At 57.9% G+C, this 24330-nt stretch overlaps 1 protein-coding gene across 3 annotated transcripts in view; it reads right to left on the bottom strand.

The window, feature by feature from the left end:
* The window catches only part of SH3TC1 (SH3 domain and tetratricopeptide repeats 1), a 41247-nt gene extending 17185 nt beyond the window's left edge, over nt 1-24062 (bottom strand). For 2 of the 3 annotated variants that reach the window (XM_032135676.2, XM_058430224.1), the window contains exons 1-10: nt 23976-24062; nt 18237-18435; nt 13766-13846; nt 10795-10922; nt 9044-9149; nt 7372-7518; nt 6457-6667; nt 5264-5340; nt 4121-4316; nt 685-815 (exon numbers count right to left, since the gene is read on the bottom strand). In XM_032135676.2, the coding sequence (XP_031991567.1) occupies nt 685-815; nt 4121-4316; nt 5264-5340; nt 6457-6667; nt 7372-7518; nt 9044-9149; nt 10795-10922; nt 13766-13846; nt 18237-18408 (1249 nt within the window). In that variant the 5' untranslated portion in view covers nt 18409-18435; nt 23976-24062. Of the gene's footprint in view, nt 1-684; nt 816-4120; nt 4317-5263; nt 5341-6456; nt 6668-7371; nt 7519-9043; nt 9150-10794; nt 10923-13765; nt 13930-18236; nt 18436-23975 lie in introns of those variants that run through there. The other variant, XM_032135677.2, reaches the window with a different exon arrangement.
* Nucleotides 24063-24330: the final 268 nt, after the last annotated feature.

The raw sequence follows: 24330 nt of genomic DNA, 5'->3' as shown, positions 1-24330 counted from the left end.
AAAAAAAAAAAAAAAAAAAAAAAAAAAAGTGGGTGTGTAGGCCCGTTTTTGTTTATCTACACCCAGCAGATAGCACAGCCTCTGCCATGTTTCTTTATGTTGTGGATGACATGCCACCTTCATCTATGCATTGCACTGCAGCCCCCAGAGAAAACTTTCGCACACAGAGGGGCACTGAGGTCAGAGGGACTATCTCTGTCCTTAGGAGGCGGCAGCCCTGGGGTCCCACCATGACACTCCCTGGCAGCTAGGTGACCAGGCCACACCACAGCCTGGGTTCTTGTGACGAGGAGAAAAGTCACTCTCACCCAGGCAAAGCGCAGTGGGCAGAGGGCTGGGCCCCAAACAGGAGCCCTCAGGGCTGGCAAACTAGAACGAGGCCCACACCCTTTCCCTCGCCCAGTGTCTCAGGCAGGTGCCTGGGGTCAGGGCAGGAAGGGTTTCCCTGGTGCCCATGGGAGTCTCAGGGCCACATTCCCATGCCCTCAGCTCCTCACCCATCCTCTCTCCTGTCTGGCTTGTCTGCAGCCCCTGTGTGCCCTGGAGGCAACGGCAGCCTCTGTCTGTTCACCTTTCAGTGCCCAGGGGCTGGCACTCACTATCTATGGATGGACGAAGGCAGCGGGGGCTGCAGAAGGGAAAGGGGAGGGCAGCGGCCCCGCCACAGGCATCGCCTATACGCACCCAGGCTGTACATGCTGCAGACATCGGTGCCCGATATCCGCCTCAGCAACTGCCTGGCATCCTCCTTAGAAAAGCGGCCCTCGCCGAAGAATGACTTTTCTTCCTCATTGAGAAAAATCGCACTTTCCAACCTGGAAAAAATAAAGTGCGTTATTCAAAATAACATATTTGCAAAGTCAGCATTTCACACGAAGACACATTTCCATTCCTTGATTTGACAGACAGTCTCGGAGCACTACTCTCTGCCCAGGGGTGGAGACAGAGATTTAAAAACAACAACAACAACAGCAACAACAGCAAAAAGTCCAGGCGCGGTGGCTCACACCTGTAATCCCAGCACTTTGGGAGGCTGAGGTGGGCAGATCACTTGAGGTGAAGGGTTCAAGACCAGCCTGGCCAACATGGTGAAACCCCGTCTCTACAAAAATACAAAAATTAACCAGGCGTGGTGGCATGAGCCTGTAATCCCAGCTGTTCGGGAGGCTGAGGCAGGAGAATCACTTGAACACAGGAGGAAGAGGTTGCAGTGAGCCGAGATCACACCACTGCACTCTAGCCTGGGCAACGGAGCAAGACTCTGTCTGGAAAAAAAAAAAAAAAAGGTCCTGACCTCAAGGGGGTGCCTTGTCTGGCCAGGGGCAGATACCCAGAAGCAGGAAAGGCTGCAACAGATGCAAACAGGTAACGGTGTCCTAGGACACTGAGCTCCTAGGCAGCCTTCAAAGCCCCATTCCAAATGTCCCCTCCCTTATGAAGTCCCCTGTGACAGCTGCAGACAGAACCAATCCAATATCTCCACATTGTAAACTCCCACTGATTCTGTACAACCTTAGTGCTCCCCAGAGTGCCCAACATACACTCAGGGCACTCTCATAAAGTCAAGGAGAAGAACTATGGGAAGAAACAGAGAGAGAGGGAGAGAGGGAAGGAGAAAGGAGGCAATTTTTGCTTATAGGACTAATTACCAGTATAATATGAAACTTTGAAATGCATCTTATTCAGATTTTAAAAAAACTTAGAGTAGCTTACAGCACATTCTACAAAATAACAGGCCTATATTCTTTAAAAACATCAAAAAAAGACTGAAAAGCTGTTTCATATTAAGGAGGCAAGACAGGACATCTGAATAGAACACGTGGTCTGAAATTTTCATTGTCTACAAAGGCCATCGTTGTGACTACTGGCAAAATCTGAATAAGATCTGTAGATAATGGCACTGTAACAGTGTTAATTTCCTGATGTTGACAGTTTTACTGTGGTTATGTAAGCAGATGTCCTGGTTTTAGGAACCACATACTGCATTATTTAGGGGTAAAGGAACATCACGTTTACAACTTACTCTCAAAGGGTTTAGAAAAAAATAGAAGTGAAAGAGAGAAAGTAATAAAGCAAATGTCATAACATGTTCACATTTGTGCAATCTGGGTGAGGGCGTATGGGAATGTTATACTCTTTTTGCAACTTTCTTCTAAGTCTGAAATTGTGTCAAAAATAAAGTTAAAGAAAAAAAAAAAAAAAGAAGAGCCACCAGGTTGTCCATTAAATAAAAGATGAAAACCCAGGGTCTGGAATAGGAAAGATATTCAGCAAACATTTGTTGAGTGGATGAGAGAAGTCAGAATTTCTCCAGCTGTGAACAGGACCAATGGCACCCAGCCCGTCATCCTTCTGGGTTAAAGGAAGGGAACAAACTAGCTCATTCCCTGGCTCTTCTCTGACCCTTTGTAAGTTCAGTACATGTTGACTCCACACGGCCCCCATGACCTGTTGAGAAGTTGTGGTCTCCCTTGGAGATGGTAGGGATCAGCTAGACCAAGGATCCCCAAAGAGTGTCCCACGGAACACCAGCTCAGCCAAAAGCAAACAGGGTTGTGTGAGAAGAGGATTCTGGAGGTTACGTAAGTGTGGGAAAGGCATTTCAACAGGAAAAAGATGCCTTGTTTGTGCCGGGAATCCCTGGGATCACCCACAAGGGATGTGGACAAAGCTCTTCCCCACTCCTTAGGGCATGATGAAGTCTGTGATGGAGCAGTGGGTGAGAACATGCTTTGGGAACCGCTGATCTAGCTCCTGCCATCAGTGCATGGCCTAGCCAGCTTCCAGCTGCTTCTGATGCACAGATGCCAGAGGTACCAGAGCAGACGGACCCTTTCCATGAGGGGAACAAGCGAATGGCTTGATGAGGCATGGTGACAAAAGGCCTCTGAGACCTGGTCTGAGAGGTGTTGGTCTGTTGCAGCCCCAAACATTGAACAGGACCATTGAAGACAAGCATCTCATTGGTAAGACCAGGACCAGGGTCACATGACCCAGAAGGTGGCCTCTCCATACACCCACATTCTCTGGGCTCCTTGACTGAGGTCTTAACAAGGTCAAGTCCAGGGAAACAGAATTCCATCAAAGGATGGGCATAGCTGACTCCTCTCCAAAGACCCCCTGCTGCTGATTTTCGCACTGGGCAGTGAAAACACAGAAGCGACCAGGCTATTCTTCTCTTGGAGTTCCCTGGCTGGGGGCAGGCAGGTCATGGGTGGCGTGCAAATCACATAGGAAGAGTCATATGGCCAGAAGAGTGCCCCCACAGAGGAGCCAAGGGGGCTGAGGGGAGGCCCCAGGAGAACAGGGGGTCAGGGAAAGGGGGCATCCCAGGCAGAAGGACACACGTGTCACCCAGAGCAGTTCTAGAAGGCACAAGGTACTCTGTGCAGCCCACGGGGGCCTGCAAGGTCGGGCCCAGAAGCTTCCTGGGGCTTTACGGAGGAGAGCGACGTGTGTACTGGATTAAATCGTGTCCCTCAATTCATGTCTCTCGGAACCTCAGAAGGTAAGGTTTTTTGGAGAAAGGATCTTTGCAGATGTAATTAGTCCAGCTAAGATGAGGTCAGACTGGAGTTGGATGGGCGCTAGGAGATGGGCGCCCTTATAAGAAGAGAATACTTTGACACACAGAGGAAGACAGCCACATGGAGACGGTGGCAGAGTGCAGTGATGTGGCCACAAGCCAAGGAACGCCCACGGCCACCAGGAGCTGGAAGAGGCAAGAAGGACCCTCCCCTAGAGTCTCCAGGGAAAACGTGGCCCTTCTGGCCTTGGTTTTAGACTTTTGGCCTCCACAACTCTGAACGAGCACATTTCTGTTGCTTTAAGCCCCTGGTGTGCCGTGCCTTATCACGGTAGCCACGGGAAGATAATGCACATGGGCAGGTGTGCATTCGAGGGAATGCTCTCCCTGCAGCAGCCCAGAGGAAGGACACCGGGGACCCTGGAGTCAGGCACTGGGGCCAAGGGGGCAGCAGCCTGAGGACAAGGGAAGAGACTAGGCGTCGTCCACAGTGACTTTCAGGCTCGTTACCTAGGAAGCCAGGTGGATGCAGCAATGTCCCCTTAGGTGAGATGGGGGTGGGTTCAGGAAAGGGGCGGGGCTCCAGCCACTCACTCGGACACGGGGCCCTGCATGCTGATGAGGCTGCTCCGCACAAACCCCACCTGGCCCGAGGCTGCGTGTCGGCCCACGCACCAGGGCAGGCCGGGCACCTGCGCCCCAAGGATCTCGATGAGGTCGCCACCTCGGAAGGTCATCTCTTCGGGCCCCAAGCCCTGGAAGTCTGCCAATGCCGAGGCCAGGCCCACAGCTGCGGAAGAAAGCCACACGGGGAGTGCCAGGGAGACCAAATGGGGGCCAGAGTGGGCCGACAGGGCCGATGCCAGCCACCCTGAACCATGGGGAATTCATCTTTTTGCTGCTAGGAGGTTCATAGTACAGCTTGGTCTCCGCAATGAGGGAGGGAACGTCTACATGGTCCTCAGAGGGGATGTTTTTATCCCTCTGTTGAAGATGAGAAAAATGGAGGCTCAGAGATTTTGATAAATGAGTCTCGGCCATCAGCCGCCAAGGCCAAGGCTCTTTCCTCCTTTCCTTCTGCAGCCACAACCCCCGGCCCCACCTACTCCCCACCCTGCTCCTGCATGGGGCTTTAGTCCCCCTGACAGGTGCATAGGCCACCCGGACACCGGCAGCTGTGACAGGTGCACAGGCCATCCGGACACCGGCAGCTTGGCACAGAGCAAAAAGCGCCAGACGTGGCATCCAAGGAGAAGGGCTGCTGACAGTGCAAGCTTTTCATAAAGAGGACGCGGTCACGGTCCTCTGTTAGTGCGAGTGGCAAATTCAGCCAGCGCCAGCCCACCTTGGCCCAGGGCCTTCCAGGCGTTTCACACGGTGACAGAAGGATAGAGTCTGAGACTGTTGGGTTGCACTGAGAAGTGACATTTGGGAGCTCTTTGGAGACAGTGGCCAGGGGCCCTGGTGCAGCTTCACTGAGCATCCTGTGAGGCTGCACCACCCCCCGGAGCTTCCTGAGCGTCAGTTATGACCTCAAAAGCTGGAGAAGACTAGATTGGTACAAAAGTAATTGCGGGTTTTGCCATTGAAAGTAATAACAAAAACCACAATTACTTTTGCACTACCTAATAGCTGTCTCTGTGGCTCAGGGAGGATATAGGGCAACTTCCAAAATGTTGGTGCTGCTCCCTGGCACACACGTTTCCCCAAGAAAGAGAGACCCGTGGAAACACTTACCCACCAGGGGGTTGTCGGGCATCACAGGGCCACCCATGGCGTCATCGATGGGGTCCTGGGGGACCCTAAGAGCCCACCTGGAGCCGGAAGAGGGAGATCTTTGCTGCAGGATTTCAGATTTGGGGCAGATACATCCTGTGCAGAGACTGGACAGGCCAGCATCCCCCAGCAACCTGAGCAGGTCCCTCGCCTCCCCTGACACACACACATGCACACACACACGCACACACACACACACACACACATGCCTGCCCAGGTGTGTGGCCTTCAGGCCCCACGCGTGTGGCCCTGCCCCCAGGGAGCCCCACACCCCTCAGCCTAGGGCCCTTATCTGGAAACACCGCCACCCCTGTGGGCCTGGAACCCTGCAGACCTCCAAAGCCCCTGCCTCCCCCAGCTCCACACAGTGAGGGGTGAGGGAGGTCCCAGCCTGGGGCTCTGGAGGCCTGGATTCAAATCCTAGCACCACTGTGACTTTGCCATATAACCTGGACAGATCACTCCTCTCTCGGCCTCAGTTCCTTCAGCCAGAAAAAAAAGGAAGCTGGACTAGGTGACTGACAGTCCCTCTTTCCCAGATGGCAGAACATTCTCGGTGTCCCCTGTTGGGACACCACTGGCAAGAGCACATAGGAAGGATTCTTAGGAGAAGCTCCTCTTGGGTCTCAGTAATGAGAGAAGCCAAGCCACAGCCTGTCACTTGAGACACTGCAAATCAAGAGATTGAGGTTCTCTCTTTGCTTTGGCTACCAGGAAGCTCCAACCCAAGTTAATGCCCCCCACTTCAGCAAGTCAACGGGAGTTTGCATGTCACCTGTCCTCACATCCCCTGGCTCTACCTGTGGGTCCCGTGTGCCTTCTCACTCTGGGTTCACATGTTTTATGTAACTTCCTCAAAAGCTTTTCGGATGAGCCTGGTGAGAGCTCATGCCGCACCCCCTGTGCCATGGAACCCCAGGATAGCCCTGCCAGGTGGATGTCATTGGCCTATCATGCAGCTGGCAGGCCAGAGGCCCAGAGAAGCGGACCAACTTGCCGAGGCCACACAGCTGGGAAGCAGCAGAACAAGGCCATGGCCAGGTCTGTCCAGGGCTCCCACCATTCCCTGTCCATCCCCTTGACCTCCAGATGACCCAGGCCTGGGAGTCTCAGTGAGGCCAACAGCTCTCAGAGCAGCAAAGGCCGGTACCTACTGATGAAACGGAATCAAAGGCTCCGGGGCGGCTGCCACCGCCACCTCCTCGGAGGACACGCTGGGGCTCGGCGGTGAAGAGTCTGTTTCCGGGGCCGCCTCTCCCTGGGGAGCCCCCGAAGCCTGCCTGAGGGCCTGGGGGCCATTTCCTGCATCCCGGGGACCCGTCATCACTCTCACATGGTGGTCAGGACACAGGACAAAGAAGGGCCCTTCAAAAGGATGGAGGCGGTCATTGAGGGTGGCCGGACTGGGCGCAGCTGTGGCCCTGCCCCCCACACCCCTGCTGGACAGACAACGAAGGCAGCACCCACAGGAGTGGCCCCCCAGTATCTGCAGGCGCAGTGACCGAAAGGGGCCCAGACAGGGAGGTGGGCCCGGGGCGAGGTCCCAGCTCTGCCTCCATGTGCTGTGTGAGGCTGGCTCAGCCTCAGACCCTCGCCCTGGGTCTCAGTTTCCCTGACTGTGCAATGCGGAGCCAAACGTGGGACCCCCAGGGCCCTTCTCCATGGACTGCCCCAGTGACCCCGGCCACTGCTGGCAGGCCCCCTCCTGCTGTGGTCAGGTAGGAAAGACAGCCTCGTGTCCCCTCCTCAGACTCGGGGCCAACCACAAGGCCAGGGCAGCAGCCATGTCAGGGACACGAGCTGGGGGCTGACACTAGACAGAACCTCTTTTCCGCTGTTTCCCAGGCACCTCTGTGTCCCTGGGGGCTGGCCAGGGTCTCTACAGCTAAGTGACAGTGCCACACCAAGCACACCTCCCTGCCTGAAGCACCCCTTAGCCTCCAGAGGCTCCGCAGCCCGCAGCCCACAGCCCCAGGCATGCTCAGCACAGCGGGATGCAGGCTGTCACCCCACGGCCCGGGCGTGCCCCGCACAGCTGGATCTCAGCCATCACCCCACGCAACGCTCACCTTCTTGGATGAGGAGGCTCTCGTGGGTCAACCTCAAGGCGTTCTCATCCACGTGGACCTGGATGGCTGTCTCCTCCTCCTCGCTGGGCGAGAGCAGCCAGAAGGCCTGGTCCATGAGCAGGTTTGCCAGGCAGTGATGAGTGAAGCCTGCAGAGGCCAGGCCCAGTCACCCGAGGGCTCCGGAAAAGGGGCAGGGAGGCAGGGAAGCCTGTGTGGTCCCAGGTCGGCTAAGCCCTGCACTGACCAGGTCCAGGGAGACCATGGCAGACACCCACCTGCCCTGGGGTGCCCACAGTGCTGGCTACACACAGCGGCCCACAGCCTGACCGCCTGGGCTGTGAGAGGTCAAGCCCAGCTCCACCACCCACCAGCGGCAACCATGGTCAAGTTATCTGACCTCTCCACGCCTCCATATTCCCCTCTGTGAGACGGAGACCGTGTGGTCGGGGGCCGTGCAGGCCGCGGGGGGTACGGGCCAGCAGCAAGGTGGGTCTGAAACGCACATGTGTGGGCCCCGCCCCACATCATGAGCTGGTATCTGTTTCCATTTCTATCAGGTGAAGCCTTATCTCTGGGATGCTGCGAGCTCCCCTCTCTCGTCTGGGGCAATGAGCCTTCGTTCACCGCAGCTGAACTAGGAGGCTCGGTGCACGCGTAAGGCACAGGCAAGTGATGTGAGAATCCTGCCCCCACACTCAGCGTAGAGTGGACTCTGAAAGAGGGGGACAGGAAGCCTGCTGCCCTCTGGATGGACGTCCCCCTACAATGGCCATCACTGTGGATGGGCAGCCACGGATGAGCCACTTCCTCCAAGAACCAGGTCAAGGAGCCCACGTCCACAGTGGGATGTGCATCGGCCCTGCTCACCGGTGCTCGGGGAATTGTGGCTACAATTCTTATTCCCTAACTTATTCAGCCCTCAAATCAAGGGTGGTGTCACAAGGTCCCCAGGGAGGCTCCGTTAGAGCCTGGAATTCCTCCAGATGGAACAGGGAATGTTCCAGGAAGAGCTCATGTGGGTCAGCCTTCAAATCACAGCTTTCCCGGTCAGCACCGAGGCCACTGGATGGCAGCTTCCCTCAAGTTCTGGTTGAGTGAAATTACAGAGGGGAGCGTGTGAAGGCAACTAGAAGCGCGGCCTAAATCATTCCTGCAACAAAGACCCAGGTCCGTCTACGACTCCGTCTACTCGGCATTTCTCCCTGAGCACCAGGTGCACACACCAGTGTTGCTATCTTGCTGGTGAGGCCTTTGTGAACCTGCCTGTCCTAAAGCACAGATTTGTGGCTCACGCCTATAACCCCAGCACTTTGGGAGGGCAAGGCGGGCAGATCACCTGAAGCCAGGAGTTTGAGATCAGCTTGGTCAACATGGTGAAACCCCATCTCTACTAAAAATACAAAAATTTAGCTGGGCATGGTAGCTTGTGCCTATAATCCCAGCTACTCAGGAAGCTGAGGCAGGAGAATCGCTTGAACCCAGGGGGCAGGGGTTACAGTGAGCTAAGATTGCGCCATTGCGCTCCAGCCTGGGCGACAGAGCAAGACTTTGTCTACAAACAATAAATAAATAAATAAACAAAGCACCAGTTTGTACTTTAAGTGCATGGTGTGTAACCAGCACCTTCCAACGGGCATCCCCATGACCAGTTCTGGGAGGGTCACCTCTTTACCAAGAGCGTGGTAGGTGGAAAACTTCCAGACTTCTTCAAAAGTCTTAAACGTCACCACGATCCGGTCCTGGTCACTGTGGATCGACAGCAGCCTGGCTGATAATTCCTTAAGAGAAAGAAATAGGAATTCGAGGGGTCCCCAGGAGCTCTGGGGCATCTGTCAGGAGGACACGGTCCACATGACAGAGACATCTTGCAGATGTGGCCCCGGTGGGGGACGACACCCCAGGGCAGATTCCTTCACAGCCCAAGTCAGCTCCTCCCCTGCTCTCAAGCCAGCTGTGGCTCCCCAGAGCCTGTGGGGAGAAGCCCCTGCCCTTCCCAGAGCTCATGTGGTCCCCATGCCCTGGCCCCTCACCCTCTACACCTCCCCCTCAGCACTCCACCTGCCTTATCCCCCACACACCAGTGACCGCTGGTTTTCCCGACCTAAGCTGGTCCCTGTTCGGCTCAGCCCTGAGTGGCCCCAGCCCCACCTGCAGCAACAGCTCTGATTTCCATCCCCCCGCCAGCATCCCCTCTCCTCTGATTTCCATTAATCAGTGTTGATAGGGGCATGAAAAATAACAGCAGCTAACACTGGAACTCTTCCGACTCGGAAGTGTGTGCCGGGGGGTACTATTAGAGTCTCCATTTGAAAGACAAAAAATAAGGCCCCGTTTCTTTCTTTTTTTCTTTTCTTTTTTTTTTTTAAGAGATGAGGTCCCACTCTGCTGCCCAGGCTGGAGTGCAGTGGCACAATCATGGTTCATTGCAGCCTCAACCTCCTGGGCTCAGATAATCCACCCATTTTACCCTCCCACAGGTGTGCACCATCACGCCTGGCTAACTTTTTTATTTTTTTTTGTAGAGACGAGGTGTCCCTATGTTGCTGAAGCTGGTCTTGAACTCCTGGGCTCAAGTGATCCTCCTTCCTCGTTCGCCCAAAGTGCTAGGATTACAGGTGTGAGCCACCATGTCCCGCTGAAGGCCCCATTTCTTATCCAAGATCTGACTTCTGTCAGTGGCTCAGCTGAGATTCAAACCCGGAGCCAGCACGCTGACCCAGTTCATCTGTGCCCGACATCACACACGACAGCCCCACGTGTCGAGCTGGTACTATGTGTCCAGCACCCTGCAGGTGCTTGGTGTGAGTTAATCACATAACCCTCAAGTCAGCTCCTGGGGACGTAATTCTAAGCATCCCCAGTATGTGGCTGAGGAAGTGGGGTTCACAGAGGCTAAGAGGCACTGGCCAAGGCCAGGCTGGTCCAATCCCAGTCAGTGGTGGTAACGCCCAGCCCAGCTCCCAAGCCCCTGGTCCTCATTCATGGGGAGGTCTGCCAGGCCCAGACACACCCTGTGCCACCCTCCCCAGAAGGCTGGTAAGTGCAGAAGCCCGCAGGAGGCTGGCTTTGTCACCAGAAAAAATAAGACTAACTTCACACTTGTCCTTAACTCCCCATCAAAGAGACTTTGACAGTCCTCGCGGGTGGAGGGCAGGTGGAGAAAGGGACAGCTCGAGGTCCCCGGTGCTGGGGCTGTGGGAGAGCAGAGGGACGATCATAGTATCCCCCAAAAAGCAAGTGGGAGAAACAACCCCTCACCATCCGCTGGGCATCACAGCCTCCCCTCCAAAGCCACCACTCTCCTGAGTGGCTCTCGCTCTGAGGCCTTCTTCCTCTGTCCCCGGTCTCAGACACTGCACCTCAGCCCCTCCCTACCCCCGACTCCAGCTCCCATCCCCGAGCAGGCCCCAGAGGGCTACTCACCCCGAGCGCACGGGCCATCTCCCGGCTGTCATTCTCCAGCAGGCGGAGCTGGCCCCGGAGGGTCTGCTGTAGGCCAGGGTCCTGCAGTCCGCTCTTCCTCCGCACGGCCAGCAGCTGCAGGGTCAGGTCTGGAGGGGCAGATGGAGGCTGGGCAGTTGGTCTGACCTGGGCTGGGAGGTCTGTGGACGGGGCACTGCACTCCACGTGCCAGCCTCCAACCCACACACCTGACCCCGAAGGCCTGGGCAGTGAGCTCCTGGGGAGCCCAAGCCCTGGGTTTAGACCTCAACCTTCCCCCAGCCCTGTAAAGGCCTTGGCCCGCTGCCTAGCTCCCAGCTTTCCTGCGGGGTGAGTGCTTGTCCTACGGAGTGGTGGGGACGAGTGGACTCATGTCCCCTGCAGGCCAGGCTGGCACAGAAACCACTGCACACAGACGCTCTCTCCTCCCTGTCACTGTGACCTCCAACCCCTCCCCTCAGTGCCCTGCCCCAGAGGGTTGCTGCATCGGAACCTGCAGGCGCAGGACCTGGACAGCTGCATTTAGCAAGCCCCTCCTCCACCCCCATGGTGACTGTAAGGTGGGGAGTCTGGGACCACGGGGGCACCCACCTCCAGCAAACACCCCACAAGCACCTTGGAAATCTCAGTTCTGCCTCCCTAAGCTGGCTCCTCTCCACTTCTTCCCTGTCTCTCAGAGGGCAGAGGGCCCCCACCCCTGCTCGGATCAATGACACCTCCCACTCACACACCACGTCAGCCACCAGCAACACCACGGGCTCCATCCCCCACCCCACCCCTGCCCCCATCGTGGTTCTGAGCCTTGGCGGGTCTGACCTGGGCAGCTGTCCACACTTGGCCCTCCCTCCTGTCTGTCCCCTGGTCTGCACAGAACCACTGGGACCCCATGACAGCATGGTCCGACCCATCGGCCCTGCTCTGGGCCATCCCTGCGGCACCGTCCAGCGGAAACTTACGCAGCGGTGGGCGCATGCTCTATCTGCTGTGTCCCATTCGGGGGCCACCCACCACAGGGGCCATGGAGCTCCTGAGATCCAGCCCCCTCCTCAATGTCTGAGGTTGGCAATTTCCCACTAGAATCCAGGCTCCCGGGGCTGTGACCCCGTCTGCCCTGTGCACTATCCCTTCCCTGTGCCTGGAAACGCTGAGAAAAAAGGCCTCCCAATCCTCCTGGTCCAGACTCGGCCCCAGATCTCTAGGCAGTGGCATTCCAGGGGCTTTGGCCTCTACAGAGCAGGGCTGCCCCGAGAGAGAAGTGGGGGAGGCGGAAGAGAATGAGCAGTAGAAGGGGAGAAGGAGAGCAGGGAGAGGGGAGACACCGGGAGGGGGAGAGGGAGGGAGAAGGGAAAAAACGGTGGGGGGGTGGAGAGGGAGGGAGAGGGGAGACACCGGGAGGGGGAGAGGAAAGGAGAGGAGAGAAACCAGGAGGGGGAGAGGGAGGGAGAGGGGAGCCACCGGGAGGGGGAGAAGGAGGGAGAAAGGAGAAAATGGGAGAGTGGGGAGAGAGAGGGAGAGGGGAGAAAATGGGAGGGGGAGAGGGAGGGAGAGGGGAGGGAGAGGGAGGGAGAGGGGAGAAACCAGGAGGGGGAGAGGGAGGGAGGGGGGAGAAAAGGGAAGGAAGGTGGGAGGGAGAAGGGAGAAAATGGGTGGGGGGAGAGGGAGGGAGAGGGGAGAAACTAGGAAGGGGAAGAAGATGGGAGGGGGAGAGGGAGGGAGGGGGGAGAAACCGGGAGGAAGAGCGGGAAGGAGAGGGGAGAACATGGGAGGGAGAGACAGACGGAAATGAGACAGAGACAGAGACGGATTCTCACACCTTTGAATAAGCTTAAAGCACCTGCCTGAGAGTTTTCTGCTAGGGGACCCTTGAGCAAACACCCTCACCCCCTATGGGGGAAGGGCCAACTGGGCCAACCTGGAGACTTCTGGAATCTGGAATCCATTCCCCCAACAGGAGGCACCAGCCCATCGTTCCACAATGGTTCCTGAGCTGTGACAGCTTTTTTTTTTTTTTTTTTTTGAGAACAGAGTCTTGCTCTGTTGCCCAGGCTGGAGTGCAATGGTGTGATCTTGGCTCACTACCTCTGCCTCCTGGGTTCAAGTGATTCCTCTGCCTCAGCCTCCCAAATAGCTGGGATTACAGGCATGCGCCAGCTAATTTTTGTATTTTTAGTAGAGATGGGGTTTCACCATATGGGCCAGGCTGATCTTGAACTCCTGACCTCAAGTGATCCACCCGCCTCGGCCTCCCAAAGTGCTGGGATTACAGGCATGAACCACCGCACCTGGCCTGCATTTTCAAATTCTAAATAACCTGTCCTATTGCCTAACGTGTCCTGGTCATCCCAAGTGGCCACCAGCAGTGCTGACCACATAAAAGGAAAGTCAGAGGACAGTCGGGCATCACAGCAAAGGCGAAAAGCCAACGCTAGATGCTGGGGTCTCCATTCCTCCCCAGCTGGGGTCTCCAGGGTAAGGGGCTTCTTACCATCTCCACAGCCCACAGCTTCCTGAGCCCCCTTTGTGGGCTCTGCCCCCCGGCCCAGGGCTGCCTCCCTCCACCTGTGCTCTGCGGAGATCCCATCCCTGGGAAGCCTGTGCCTGAACACCTCGCCCCACGATGCAGTGGGTACTTTCATCTACTTCTTACCATATGGCACCTGTTAAGCCCCTCCCCGGGGTGTCACCCACGGAGCCCCCAGGACCCGTGTCCGCTGTTTGTGCAGGTGCACACAGGGATGCCTAGGGGAGCCCCCAGGGGCCATGTCCCCCTCTGGGTGCAGGACCTGGGCATCTGCATTTAACAAGCCCCTCTTTCTATTCCCACCGTGATTTTAAGGTGGGAAGTCTGATGAGGCCACACTTTGAGAAGCCCTGGGTTAGACTCTTGGATGCACAGGGAGTGGCACAGCCCGGATTTGAACCTGAAGCCCTGTGTAGGGCCCAGGATGTTTACCTGTGGGATAAGCTCCCATCTGGCAGGGAGGGGTCCCAGCAGCAGGCCCAGCCACACGGGCGCGGGTGGGAGAAGCCTCTTCTGCAACACAGCAGGTTCCCAGGATTAGGGGAGACCAAGCAAACGCCTGGCTCCTCTGAAGGCGCCAAACGCTCCAAGTCTCTCTGCAAAAAAAGAGGTGAGTTCTGTCCTGCAAGAGTCGCCTTTCCCACAGCTGCCTTCCTCCAGTCTCCCCAGAGCCCAGCAAGGAGGGAAGCTGCCTGCATTTCCCAGCTGTGACAAGCTGCCCCACACTCAGAGGCTTCAGACCACACGACTCGTATGATCCCGCCGCTCTCAAGTTCCAATGGGCCTCACAGAGCTAAAGTGAGGGTGTGGACACGGCCCTGGGGCTCTGGGGAGAACCCACTCCTCGCCTTCAAGAAGCCGCACACGTCCCTCAGCTTGTGGCTGCCACTTCTACTTCCGCTTTGTCACTGCATCTCCTTTTCTGCCTCTCCCTCCTGCCTTCCTCCTACAAAGGTCCTGTGATTCCATGGAGGGCCCACCGGAGCATCCGGGGTCATCTCTCCATCTCGAGCTCCTTGCCTTTGATCACATCTGCAAAGTCCCCTTTGCTGGATGAGGTAATGCAGGCGTAGGTCCTGGGGATAAGGACGTGGGCATCTTTGGGGGACTTTATCTGAGCCCACAGACGGGCTCAGCCTCACAGCTTGTGCAGGTGGGAGCCAGGACATGGATCCCTACTGGCTGCTCGGTTCCCTGCTGGGGGTCACCCCTCTGGCCATTGGTCCTGCAGAGTTTGCATCTTGGCCTGGGCACGTCATCTCTGTCCTGCACAGTTTCTCTATCCAGGTCTCAGGATCCAGGGGGATCTGATTAGGAAAACCTGCAACTGCAGCAGAGAGTAGTGAACTTCCGTGTGGACGGTCTTCACAGCCTCCTAGACGTCTCACTTAGAGCCCTGGGCACAGCTCAGCCACAGTGGTCTTGGGCCTTGCATCGCGATGGTGTTCACTTCACACCAGCGTTTGCTGACTGCCTGCAGTGGCGTGCGCTCGCCCTGTGTGGCCAGAGCCCATTTAGGCCTCACTTGCTCTGCAGCCCCAGCCCAAACCCAGAGCCAGGCATGCAGTGGGGGCTCAGAAATGTCTCAAATGGGCCGGGGGCAGTGGCTCATGCCTGTAATCTCAGCACTTTGGGAGGCTGAGGCAGGTGGATCACCTGAGGTTAGGAGTTCGAGACCAGCCTGGCCAACATGGTAAACCCCATCTGTACTAAAAATACAAAAATTAGTTGGGCAGGGTGGCACATACCTGTAGTCCCAGCTACTCGGGAGGCTGAGGCAGGAGAATCACTTGAACCCAGGAGGCGGAGGTTGTAGTGAGATTGCACCACTGCACTCCAGCCTGGGTGACAGAGCGAGACTCCATCTCAAAAACAAAAAAGAAATGTCTCAAATGGAAAGAAGCGTGTGGTGCTCAGATCTCGGCTCTGTTGGCTGATGTACCTGACAGTGGTAACCGAAACACACCCCGCGGATGCCCTCGGGGGCTAAGAAGAACATGTGCTCGGACTTAAGAGCTAAAGAATCCAGCAGCAGCCAGCCTGGAGATTCACTCCCAGTCTGAGGAAGATCAGAGCCCCTGGCTCATCGCCCAGCCTAGAGATTCACTCCCTGTCTGAGGAAGATCAGAGCCCCTGGCTCGTCGCAGGGAATGCAGGCCATGCAGATCCTGCCCCTTTGTTTGGAAGGGTTGGATGAGGGTTGCCAGGTGGAGGATGGTAGAGGGAGGGTGCTAAGGGAAAATGCTTCATCAACTGCATGCTTTTCACAGGGGTCCTATCCAGCCCGCCACTGCTGAACCACCCTGTATGTAAGTCCTCTCAATCAACCCTATGTCATGGTCGCTGGCTCTGGGTCTCCTCTTCAGTCTCTCAAACACAGTGCCATCCCTATTGAAGTTGAGAGTTCCGGCCCGACAGCTTCTAAACACCATCCTCTAGTTCAGAAGCCAGGGCTCCCTGGAGACACAGCCTAACCCAGGGCTGTGGCAGGGAAAGTGCAAGATGAGATCTCATGTCCCAGAAAGTGAGGACGCACCTACTGAGTGATATAGACACATGGAAAGCCCAAATCTAGGGTGATTTAAATGACACAATAGGTAATGATGTATACAGTCCGGAGACTCAATTAAAGATGTGTGAGCCTACGCTGAAATAAATCAATGGATAACTGGGGAGCGGGACAGCTCTTCCTTATAGCTGAAAGCTGATTGCTGAACAGAGAAGGGTTGCCTCATTAGACAGTCACCGCCTGGCAGCCTCTGTCGCAAGGATTATTTCAGCCAGGCCAGCCCATGATGAGACAGTAGGGCTTCATGAGTTTGATGAGGAACAGGATATTCACGCAGTTTCAGATCGTTGCCCGCCCCCCCCGCCAGCTACTTACTAACTGCAGAGGGGAGAAAAATAACTGTGCACTGGGGAGAACTGGCAGCCGCCCCTTCTCTGAGGGACCAAAATTAGCGTCACCAGCCAGAGACTGATGGACATGGTCTGCACTGAAGAAACATCACTTCTGCGGGATTCCTGCCCAAATCCCTAATGTGATCATGAAGAAACAGTAGCTGCACTCGAATCGAGGGACATTCTACAAAAGATCCAAACTGTATCCTTCAAAACAGCAGCCTCCAGATTAAAAGGTACCTCAGAGGTCACGGTCACGTCAGAACACAAGGTGTGACCCAGGAATTTTTTTTTTTCTGCTATAAAGGATATTATTGGGATAAATGGCAAGATCTGAATGAGGTCTGTAGATGAGGTGATGGTGTTATTAAAACCAGGAAATTAACATTGAAATAATTACAATGCGGTTATGTAAGAGAATGGCCTGGTTTTAGGAAATATGGACACCTTTTAGGATGAAGGGGCATCATGTCTACAATTTACTCCCAAAAGGATCAGAAGAAAATCACACACACACACACACACACACACATGAGTACACACAGAAAGTAAAAGTCCTAAAATGTGAACATTCAAGGAACCTGGGTATGGGCAAATGGAATTATCTGTACTATTTCTTGCCACCTTTGATGTCTATCTGAAATTGTCCAGAGAAGACGAGGAGGTGAAGGAGCTGATGAGGAACCCCACCCCAAGCCAGCTTTCCCTCGGCCCATCCAGCCTCCTAAGCAGGAGGCTTAGGAGGTTCCTCCCCTGGGTCCACAGAAATTTGCTCCAGGCAGCGGTGATGCCACGGTGCTTTGTTGAGCCTCTGGAGGAGGAAACACCCAGCCACTCAGGGCAAAGGCTTCCAACTCCCACCACTCCCCTTCCCAGAGGCTCCCAGCTCCTCCCTGGGCCCCGAGGCTCTGTGGGAGGCTGGCCAGGGCTCTCCTGCGCATCTCAGTCTCCTTGTGCACTTGTGGCCCTGGGCACAGCCCAGCCCCTTCCTTTCCGTGAGGCCTGCCCTGGAGGGAACGCGATTCCGTGGCCGGCTGGGCTCCCCAGGCCCAGGCCCCACCCCAAACCTCTGAGCTGCCCTTCCTGGGCACATGCAGACCACTTCCCCTTTGTGATTCAGTGCAGGCGGCCATCGATCCCTTCCCATCTCCGCCCTCATGCGGAAGGGCAGGATCGCAGGTATAAAACACTGCCACACCTGGCTGCGAACCAGGCGACAGCATGTGAGGTTTCCACGCCACTGTCCAAACACACCCTTTGTTCATCAATCCCTTGAACAGTGACAAAGCACCTACCGTGTGCCAAGCCCTGGAGTCCCGAGACAGGGACGTAGGCAGCTAAGAGGAGACCGGGCTGAGGCTGGACACTGGGAGGAGGAGGCCCAGGGACGGGTCACAGCCGCAGCTGTCTCCTGCAGGAGAGGGGCTGTGCAGGCCTTGGTCTCCCCTGCCTCTCCCCTCATCCCCTTCAGGGTCTCAGGATGGGGGTAAGAGGGGATCCTGGAGATCACCTAGGCCACTCTTCAGGTTTCCCAGGAATTCAGGAAACTGGGCGCATGTCCTGGCCGGGCCCCTGACCTCAGGGTGGCCTGGCCTGGCCCTTCCCTCTCTGCACCTTGGGCGCCTCCTGGAGAACGAGGATGCCTCATCCTGAGGACTCTCAGGGATTCCAAGGCCAAACCTATCGCACTGTTTCTGGAATGGTCTCTGAACATGTGGGTTCAAAGGCCCCTGCCTCGTTCTTTGCCAGTTTTGTTATCACTGACGCATCCCTGGAAAAACACGAGCTGGTCCCTGGCCTCTCAAGTGACTCAGCGGGCACGGTGGCTCCTGTTAAACAACGCGGGGGAAGGAAACGAGAAGTGATGGACAGCAGCCCCGGCCCCAGCCCCGGCCCCTGGAGGCCTGGAGGCAGATGGGCGGTGAGGGATGGATGGACGGGGCGGGTGGGGTGGAGAAGTGGGTGGGATGGAGGGTGGGTGGTGAGGGTGGAATGAACTCACCGCCTCTCACCGGCGCCTTGGCCTCCTCGGGCCCCGCTTTCTCCCAGCTCACAGAGGGCCTCATGGCCACAGTCCGGACCTGGTCCCGGCTGCTGCCACCTCCTGAGGGTCCCATGGGACCCCTCCCCATGGGGGTCGGCTCCTTAGTGGTCACAGCAGGGAGGTTCTCCATCACCCGCAGAGGCCTCACATGCCTGGCCTGTGGGCAGAGGGGGTGTGGTCAGGAGAGGTGGCCCCTCCAGAACCAGCACGGAGGTTGTGTCCAGGGCTGGGGTCCAGAGGAGAGAACGCCAGCGTTGCTGAGCGCCTGCACCTTTCAGATCCAGCGAGCCCCTCACCGCAGCAGGTGACGGTGCACTGTGTTGTGGTGGGCGTGATCCCGCACTGCTGCTGCACCTCCCCTCCCTATCTCGGGTTTGATGTGCTCCCTTCCTCCACGGGGCCTCCTCTAGCTGGTTTTCTGCCTGGAGGCCCCTTCCCCGTCGAGGCAGAACCCCTGGGTGCCTTGGGCCCCTCCTCAGGAGTCAGTCACTGCCTCTTTGCTGGGCCGTCACGCCCAACAGACCATGCTCCCGTCACCTGTCACACGGTGCTCCGTCGCCTGTCAGAAGACACAGAAGGACACAGAGTCCCCCTTCCAGCGTCACAAGCAGGCACAGGGGCCATGGGGACGGCAGCCTGGGCCAGGGCTGAGGTGCACAGGGGACAAACCCCAGCTGTGGCCGCAGGGACGGGGTCAGCCACGTCCTCCTCAGCTCCGGCCTCAGGCAGAGGGGCTAACAAGAGGGGAGGATGGCAAGTGCATAGTCAGGACCCTGCTGTCCCTGCAGGGAGGGCTTGGTCATGGGGGTCCTCACTGTTCCCTGATTGTGGGCAAGATATTCTGAGCAAACATGGGACAGACTTTCCGGTGCTTGGACTCGTCCCCTTGTTCCTGGCTTGAAGCCCCCCAGTGGCTGGCAAACATCCCCTCTGCAGGCAGGGCGTGGAGAACCGGGGTGGCCATGCCTCTGACCTCTGTCGGGGGGCAAAAGTGCAAGTCTGTCCTCCTGCTGTCCCGTCACCCCTTTTATGGTGGACGCTGGGGGGCAGGGCACCCAGGGCTTGCCAGGGCCTCCATCTGGGCCTCAGAGCCCTGATGGGCCCACGAGGCTGGGGCCTTCCAGCAGCCAGGACAACCCCCAGAGCCTCCTGTCCTTGTCCCCATCTCCCACTTCCACCCTGGTCTCTGGGCAGGGAACGTGGCAGGGGACTGGGAGGTAAATCAGGCAGCGGTTGGGGGTGCGTGGGGTCTGCAGTCAGCGACACAGGACGCGGCTGTGAAGGGGAGGCAGGAGGCCCTGGACATCGAGCACCCGGGAAGGGCAGAGAAGCACCCCTGGGAGCTTCAAGCCAGGAGCAGGGGGACGAGTCCACGCGCCACAAAGTCTGTCCCAATGTTTGCTCAGAATGTCTTGCAGGGGCGGGGAGATGGGAGGCAGGAGCTGCGGGGATGCTGGGCTTATTTCTTCCCCACCTCGGTTTTTTACCAAACAGGGGCAGCTGAGCCTGCATTAGACAGCAGCATGGAAAATCTCACCATACGTCAAGCACAGATGGAGCCCGGTTTCCTTCCCCAGCACCCCCCGCCCTCCCCCAAGGCTCTGAGCCTGAAAACCCAGAGGCGGTCAAGACTGACCTCAGGACAGTCCCAGGAGAGCCAGGAGAGCGGGTGTCAACTGGCACACCTCCTGGTACCAGACGCTGTGACCCAGCAACCCCCAGGGAAGGCCTACCTCCCCAGTGCACAGATGGGGAAACCGAGGCTCTGAGGGGTTAGGCAATTCTCAAGCCTGTGTGTGCGCACACACACACACACACACACCCGCACACCTGTCAGACCAAAGCAGAAGTGCACACTGCAGCTGCCTTCCCTGCCATGCCTTTTCCCACCCACAAGCACCTCCTCCATCCCCACACTGCTCTCAGCTCACCTCCTCCATCCCTGCACTGCTCTCGGCTCGGGCCACCACTGTGGTGACAGGTCCCTTCACAGAGGCTGCTCCCCAAGAGGCAGCTCCCGTGTAACGTTTAGTACAGGATAATGAAACCCTCATGGGGGGCAAGTTGGCTGCAGGCAGGGATGAGTGGGTGTCATGTAAGCCCAGCCATCACCCCTGCCCCCACGGCTGTGGCTGTCACCCTGAGAACTGGCCTCCCAGGCCCCAGCTCACCGCACACTTTGGGTTCCATCAGCATAGCAGGGGTGGGAGGAGCACACGGTCTAAAGTCTTTGGTTTCAACAACCACCCACCTCCCACACAGAGGGAGGGAGACCCAGGCCTGCTAAGTTGGGAATTTAGACAGAATAGCGATGGTTCCGTGAGGCAGGTTCTGTGAGGCATAGAGAGGGTCCCCTAGCCCTGGCCGGGGAGGGAATCCCACAGTCAGGGAAGGCTCCCTGAGGATGTTCAGACCGTAGGGCCTCAGCCGGACCAGCCCCAGGCCAGCAAGACTTGCAGAGGCGACAGCCCCTGGCTGTGAAGTGGCCCCGGCACACCCCCTCCCACCTGCACGCCTGCTCCAACTGTAATCTGATTGATCAGTTTGTGGCCAAATCCTTCCCACCCCCCAACCACCTCTGAGGGGCACGGACCAGGACCTGTGGGGACTGGGAACAGTGAATCAGGAGACATCTGACGCCAAGAGGCGCCCAAGAGACCCTCCAGGGAAGCTGTTCGCCCAGGAGTGGGAGCAGGGTGCAGCCCACGAGACTTGCTTTCCAAAGGAGGAAGCGTGCGTGGAACTGCGGACGCAGAACACAGCCCCACTGATCAAATGCCCTGTGCAGCCTGGGGCCTTCGCCCTCCCTGTTCCCATGTCCTGGGACCCTGGTCACGCCTGGAGAGCTCTGGGCACCTTTGGGGGCAGTGCGGGATGCCCCGGCTGCCCTCGCCCAGCCTCGGACTTTGCTTTCTCCTCCTTGCTCTGCAGGACTGCGGTCCTGGCACCTGTGGCTGCCTGTGCCCATCACCTGGCCCCGAGTCTGTGACAGCACCAGGAAGCCCCTGCCTGCAAGGCCAGGCTGTCTTCCCGTCTCCTCTCCGGAAGCACACGCAGGCGTCTCAACAAAGCGCTGGAATCCACTCCCTGGGCATGCGAGCTTCCTGGTTTAGGGGGTCTTTCGTTCCCAACGCCTAACCTCAGAGTCCTCGTCCTCCCATCTCTGCCTCTTTGTCCCTCAGGAGCCGGGTCTTATGTCCCTATAGGCAGAGCAGGAGTCCCAGCAGCCTTTCTCCATCCACTGGCTGATGCCTGGGACACCTGCCTGCCTCCCAGCCCACCACCTCCCCCTGAGTTAGGAACGGGCCTGTTCGAAATGGCGTCCAGGGCTTCTACGGGCCTGGCACACAGCCGGTGCTCAGGACTGTCTTCTGAGAAAAGGAGGGCTCCCCAGGCGCAGGGAATTTCCCACCTGCTGTTACAACCCTAAGCGTCGGGCTCCTGTGCAGAGCCTGGCGATGAGGAAGTGAGCTCCTTCTCCACAGCGTCCCCTCCCTCAGCCCTGCAGGCCCAGCCATCACCGCACAAGCAGAGGCCCCAACCACGGGCAGGTGTTGACGCCCCCGGGGGCCAGCTCACCCCACCGGGGGACCACCAAGCAGCCTGCAGGACTCTCTCCTTCCTGCCTTCATCCTGTTTGTTCAGTTTTTCATCAGGACAAACCCTTGGGGGGCCCCGATGGGTCAGAACAGGCTCCAGCCCCAGGCCAGCCTCCAGCCCTGGGGGAAGGGGTGGAGTTTGGCTCCAGAACACGGAGACATGGGGCCAAACCCCGGTGTCTGGGAGACCTCTCCATGCCTCAATTTACTGAGCCAGAAAATGCGAATGAGCACGCACACCACACAAGTGGGTCGAGTGGGTTAAAGGGACAGGGCTCCTGGTCTACAGTCAGAGTTTGGTGAATGTGGGTTGGAAGAAGGAGGGAGAGGGCCCCGGCCGGCCCTGAATGGGTTTGGGAAGCTTTGGCCAACCTTTCGCCAGGCTCTTACTGAACAAATACTTCTAGGGCCATTGAGACCTCACCTATGCCACCAAGCACCTCTGGAGTGTTGGCTTGTCACCTCCCACCCTGGGGTGACACTGTCCTTTCGAAATTCATGCCCCCAGGAACCTCAGAATGGGGCCTTATTTGGAAATGGTCTGCGCAGGTGAAGCGACCTTCACTTGAGATGAGGGCGTTCCAGGTGAGGATGGCCCTAAATCCAGTGTCTGGTGTCTTTGTGAGTAAAAGAGGGGACACGGAGGCACACAGAGGATCCGGGGAGGAGGCCATGTGACCACCGGGGCAGAGAGTGGACTGATGTAATCACAGCCAAGGAGCGCCCGGAGCCACAGGGAGCGGGAAGAGGCAGGGAGGAGCCGCCCCGGGAGCCTTGGGTTCGGAATTCCGACCTCCAGAGCCGCGAGAGAACACGACCGAGGGGGCTGTGTCCTGCGCTCTGGCAGCACGGGAAACCGGCGCACCCGTGCGCTGCTGGGCCCTGCCTTGCTCTTCTGTGTTGCGCAGCCATCCTCACCCGTGTTGCTGGAAAAGTGAGTGATGTCTCCATACAAAAAACGTTGGCCCAGCGCCCGACACGGGACATAGTTGTCATCGCTGTCAACAACGGTGTTGACAGTCACGTAATTATGGCCATCCAGGGTGCTCACAGCACCCTCAGCTCACCTGGAAGAGGGCCCCTTTCACAGATGAGCCATCAGCTGCGGCGATTCTGCCTGCCCAAGGTCACACAGCCAAGCAGCACAGGTGGGGTTGCACCCAGGCGGTCAGAGCCCAGCCCCCACATACCCATCCTAAACCCAAACCTGACTCGGGCCCAGCCTTGCCTCCAGCCACAAGCTCAGCCGAAGCCCCGCTGCCTGGCGCTGTGAGGCCACACCCTGAGTGGCCGGCCCACATGCAGGCTGCCCCTGGCCCTGGCACTGGCCGACACTGCTAACTCCCCCCAGCGTCACTTTGCTATTCATCTCATCTGAGCCTCGTCAACGGCAAAAGGTCGGAAACTCCCGCTTCACAGACAGGGCAGGGCTCCCAGGGCTCCTGGGGGATCAGGCACAGGCCCAGAGGGGGTCTCAGTGGTGTACACACACAGGACCACACGCCCCGGCACACCTGCCGTTGAAGGCTGGGCCCAGGCCCTCCCTGGAATTTTCAGGCTGGAGCCCCTGGTCCAGTCGCTGGTCCATTTGGTTGTTGGAAAAGAGGCCCAGGTGGCGGCGTCAGAGTGGCCGGTTACAGCCACCGCAGTGCCGGGTGAGGCTCAGAGGCGCTGGGCTCGCCCTGGTGGGTCTGGCAGTGCGGCCCAAGCTAACCGGGGGCTAGGGTCACACCTGAGAACTGCTGGACTTGGAATCCAGTGACAGGCTGGCTCTGCTCCCAGACCCCCAGGGCCACTCACACCAAGGGTCAGCATGGGGTCAGGCCAGGTCCCAGAAGCAAGGGTGCTTTGTCAAAGCTGAAATCATTGCCCACAATCACTGCAGACTGGCACTGCCAGCACCTGTGAGCTCTGAGTGGGGTCTGCTGAGGGTGCCGACGACCTCCCCAAGGCCCCCAGCTTGCAGTTTCGCTCCACCCCCAACCCAAGCAGGTCAGAAAAGTCCTCAAGAAAGTGTAAAGATCCAACCGTGGCAAGACCGGCAGACAGCAGCCTGCTCGGCCAGTCCACGCCCCGCCTGCCCCAGAGCCCCCCGTACCTGCGGCGTGCTCCTCAGCGACAGCTCCCAGGCCCACAGGGCCGTAGCACACAGGAACCAGGTGGCCGCTCCTGGCCCAGCGCTGGCTGGCCCCACGGGGCTGTCTCCAGCTGGACGGAGCAGGCAGGGGCCGCCCACAGTGGGGCTGACTGTACAGCGGCCTCCGCCCCCTGCTTCCTGCCCTACTTCCTCCCTGCGCCTGAGGGCCGGTGACGGAGAGGCAGGCCCAGGGCGGCTGCACAGACACCGCAGCCGGTTGATCATTAGCTCTTTCCTGGACCAGGTCCAGGCCCTGTCCTGCCTGCCCACTGCCCAGCCCCCAGGCTCTGTAGTAGAGGCCAGGGGCACTGAGTCC

The sequence above is a fragment of the Hylobates moloch genome, unplaced genomic scaffold (assembly GCF_009828535.3).
Source record: "Hylobates moloch isolate HMO894 unplaced genomic scaffold, HMol_V3 SCAFFOLD_17, whole genome shotgun sequence".
Classification (NCBI taxonomy): Eukaryota; Metazoa; Chordata; class Mammalia; order Primates; family Hylobatidae; genus Hylobates; species Hylobates moloch.
This window is presented reverse-complemented; position numbering and strand designations above follow the sequence as displayed.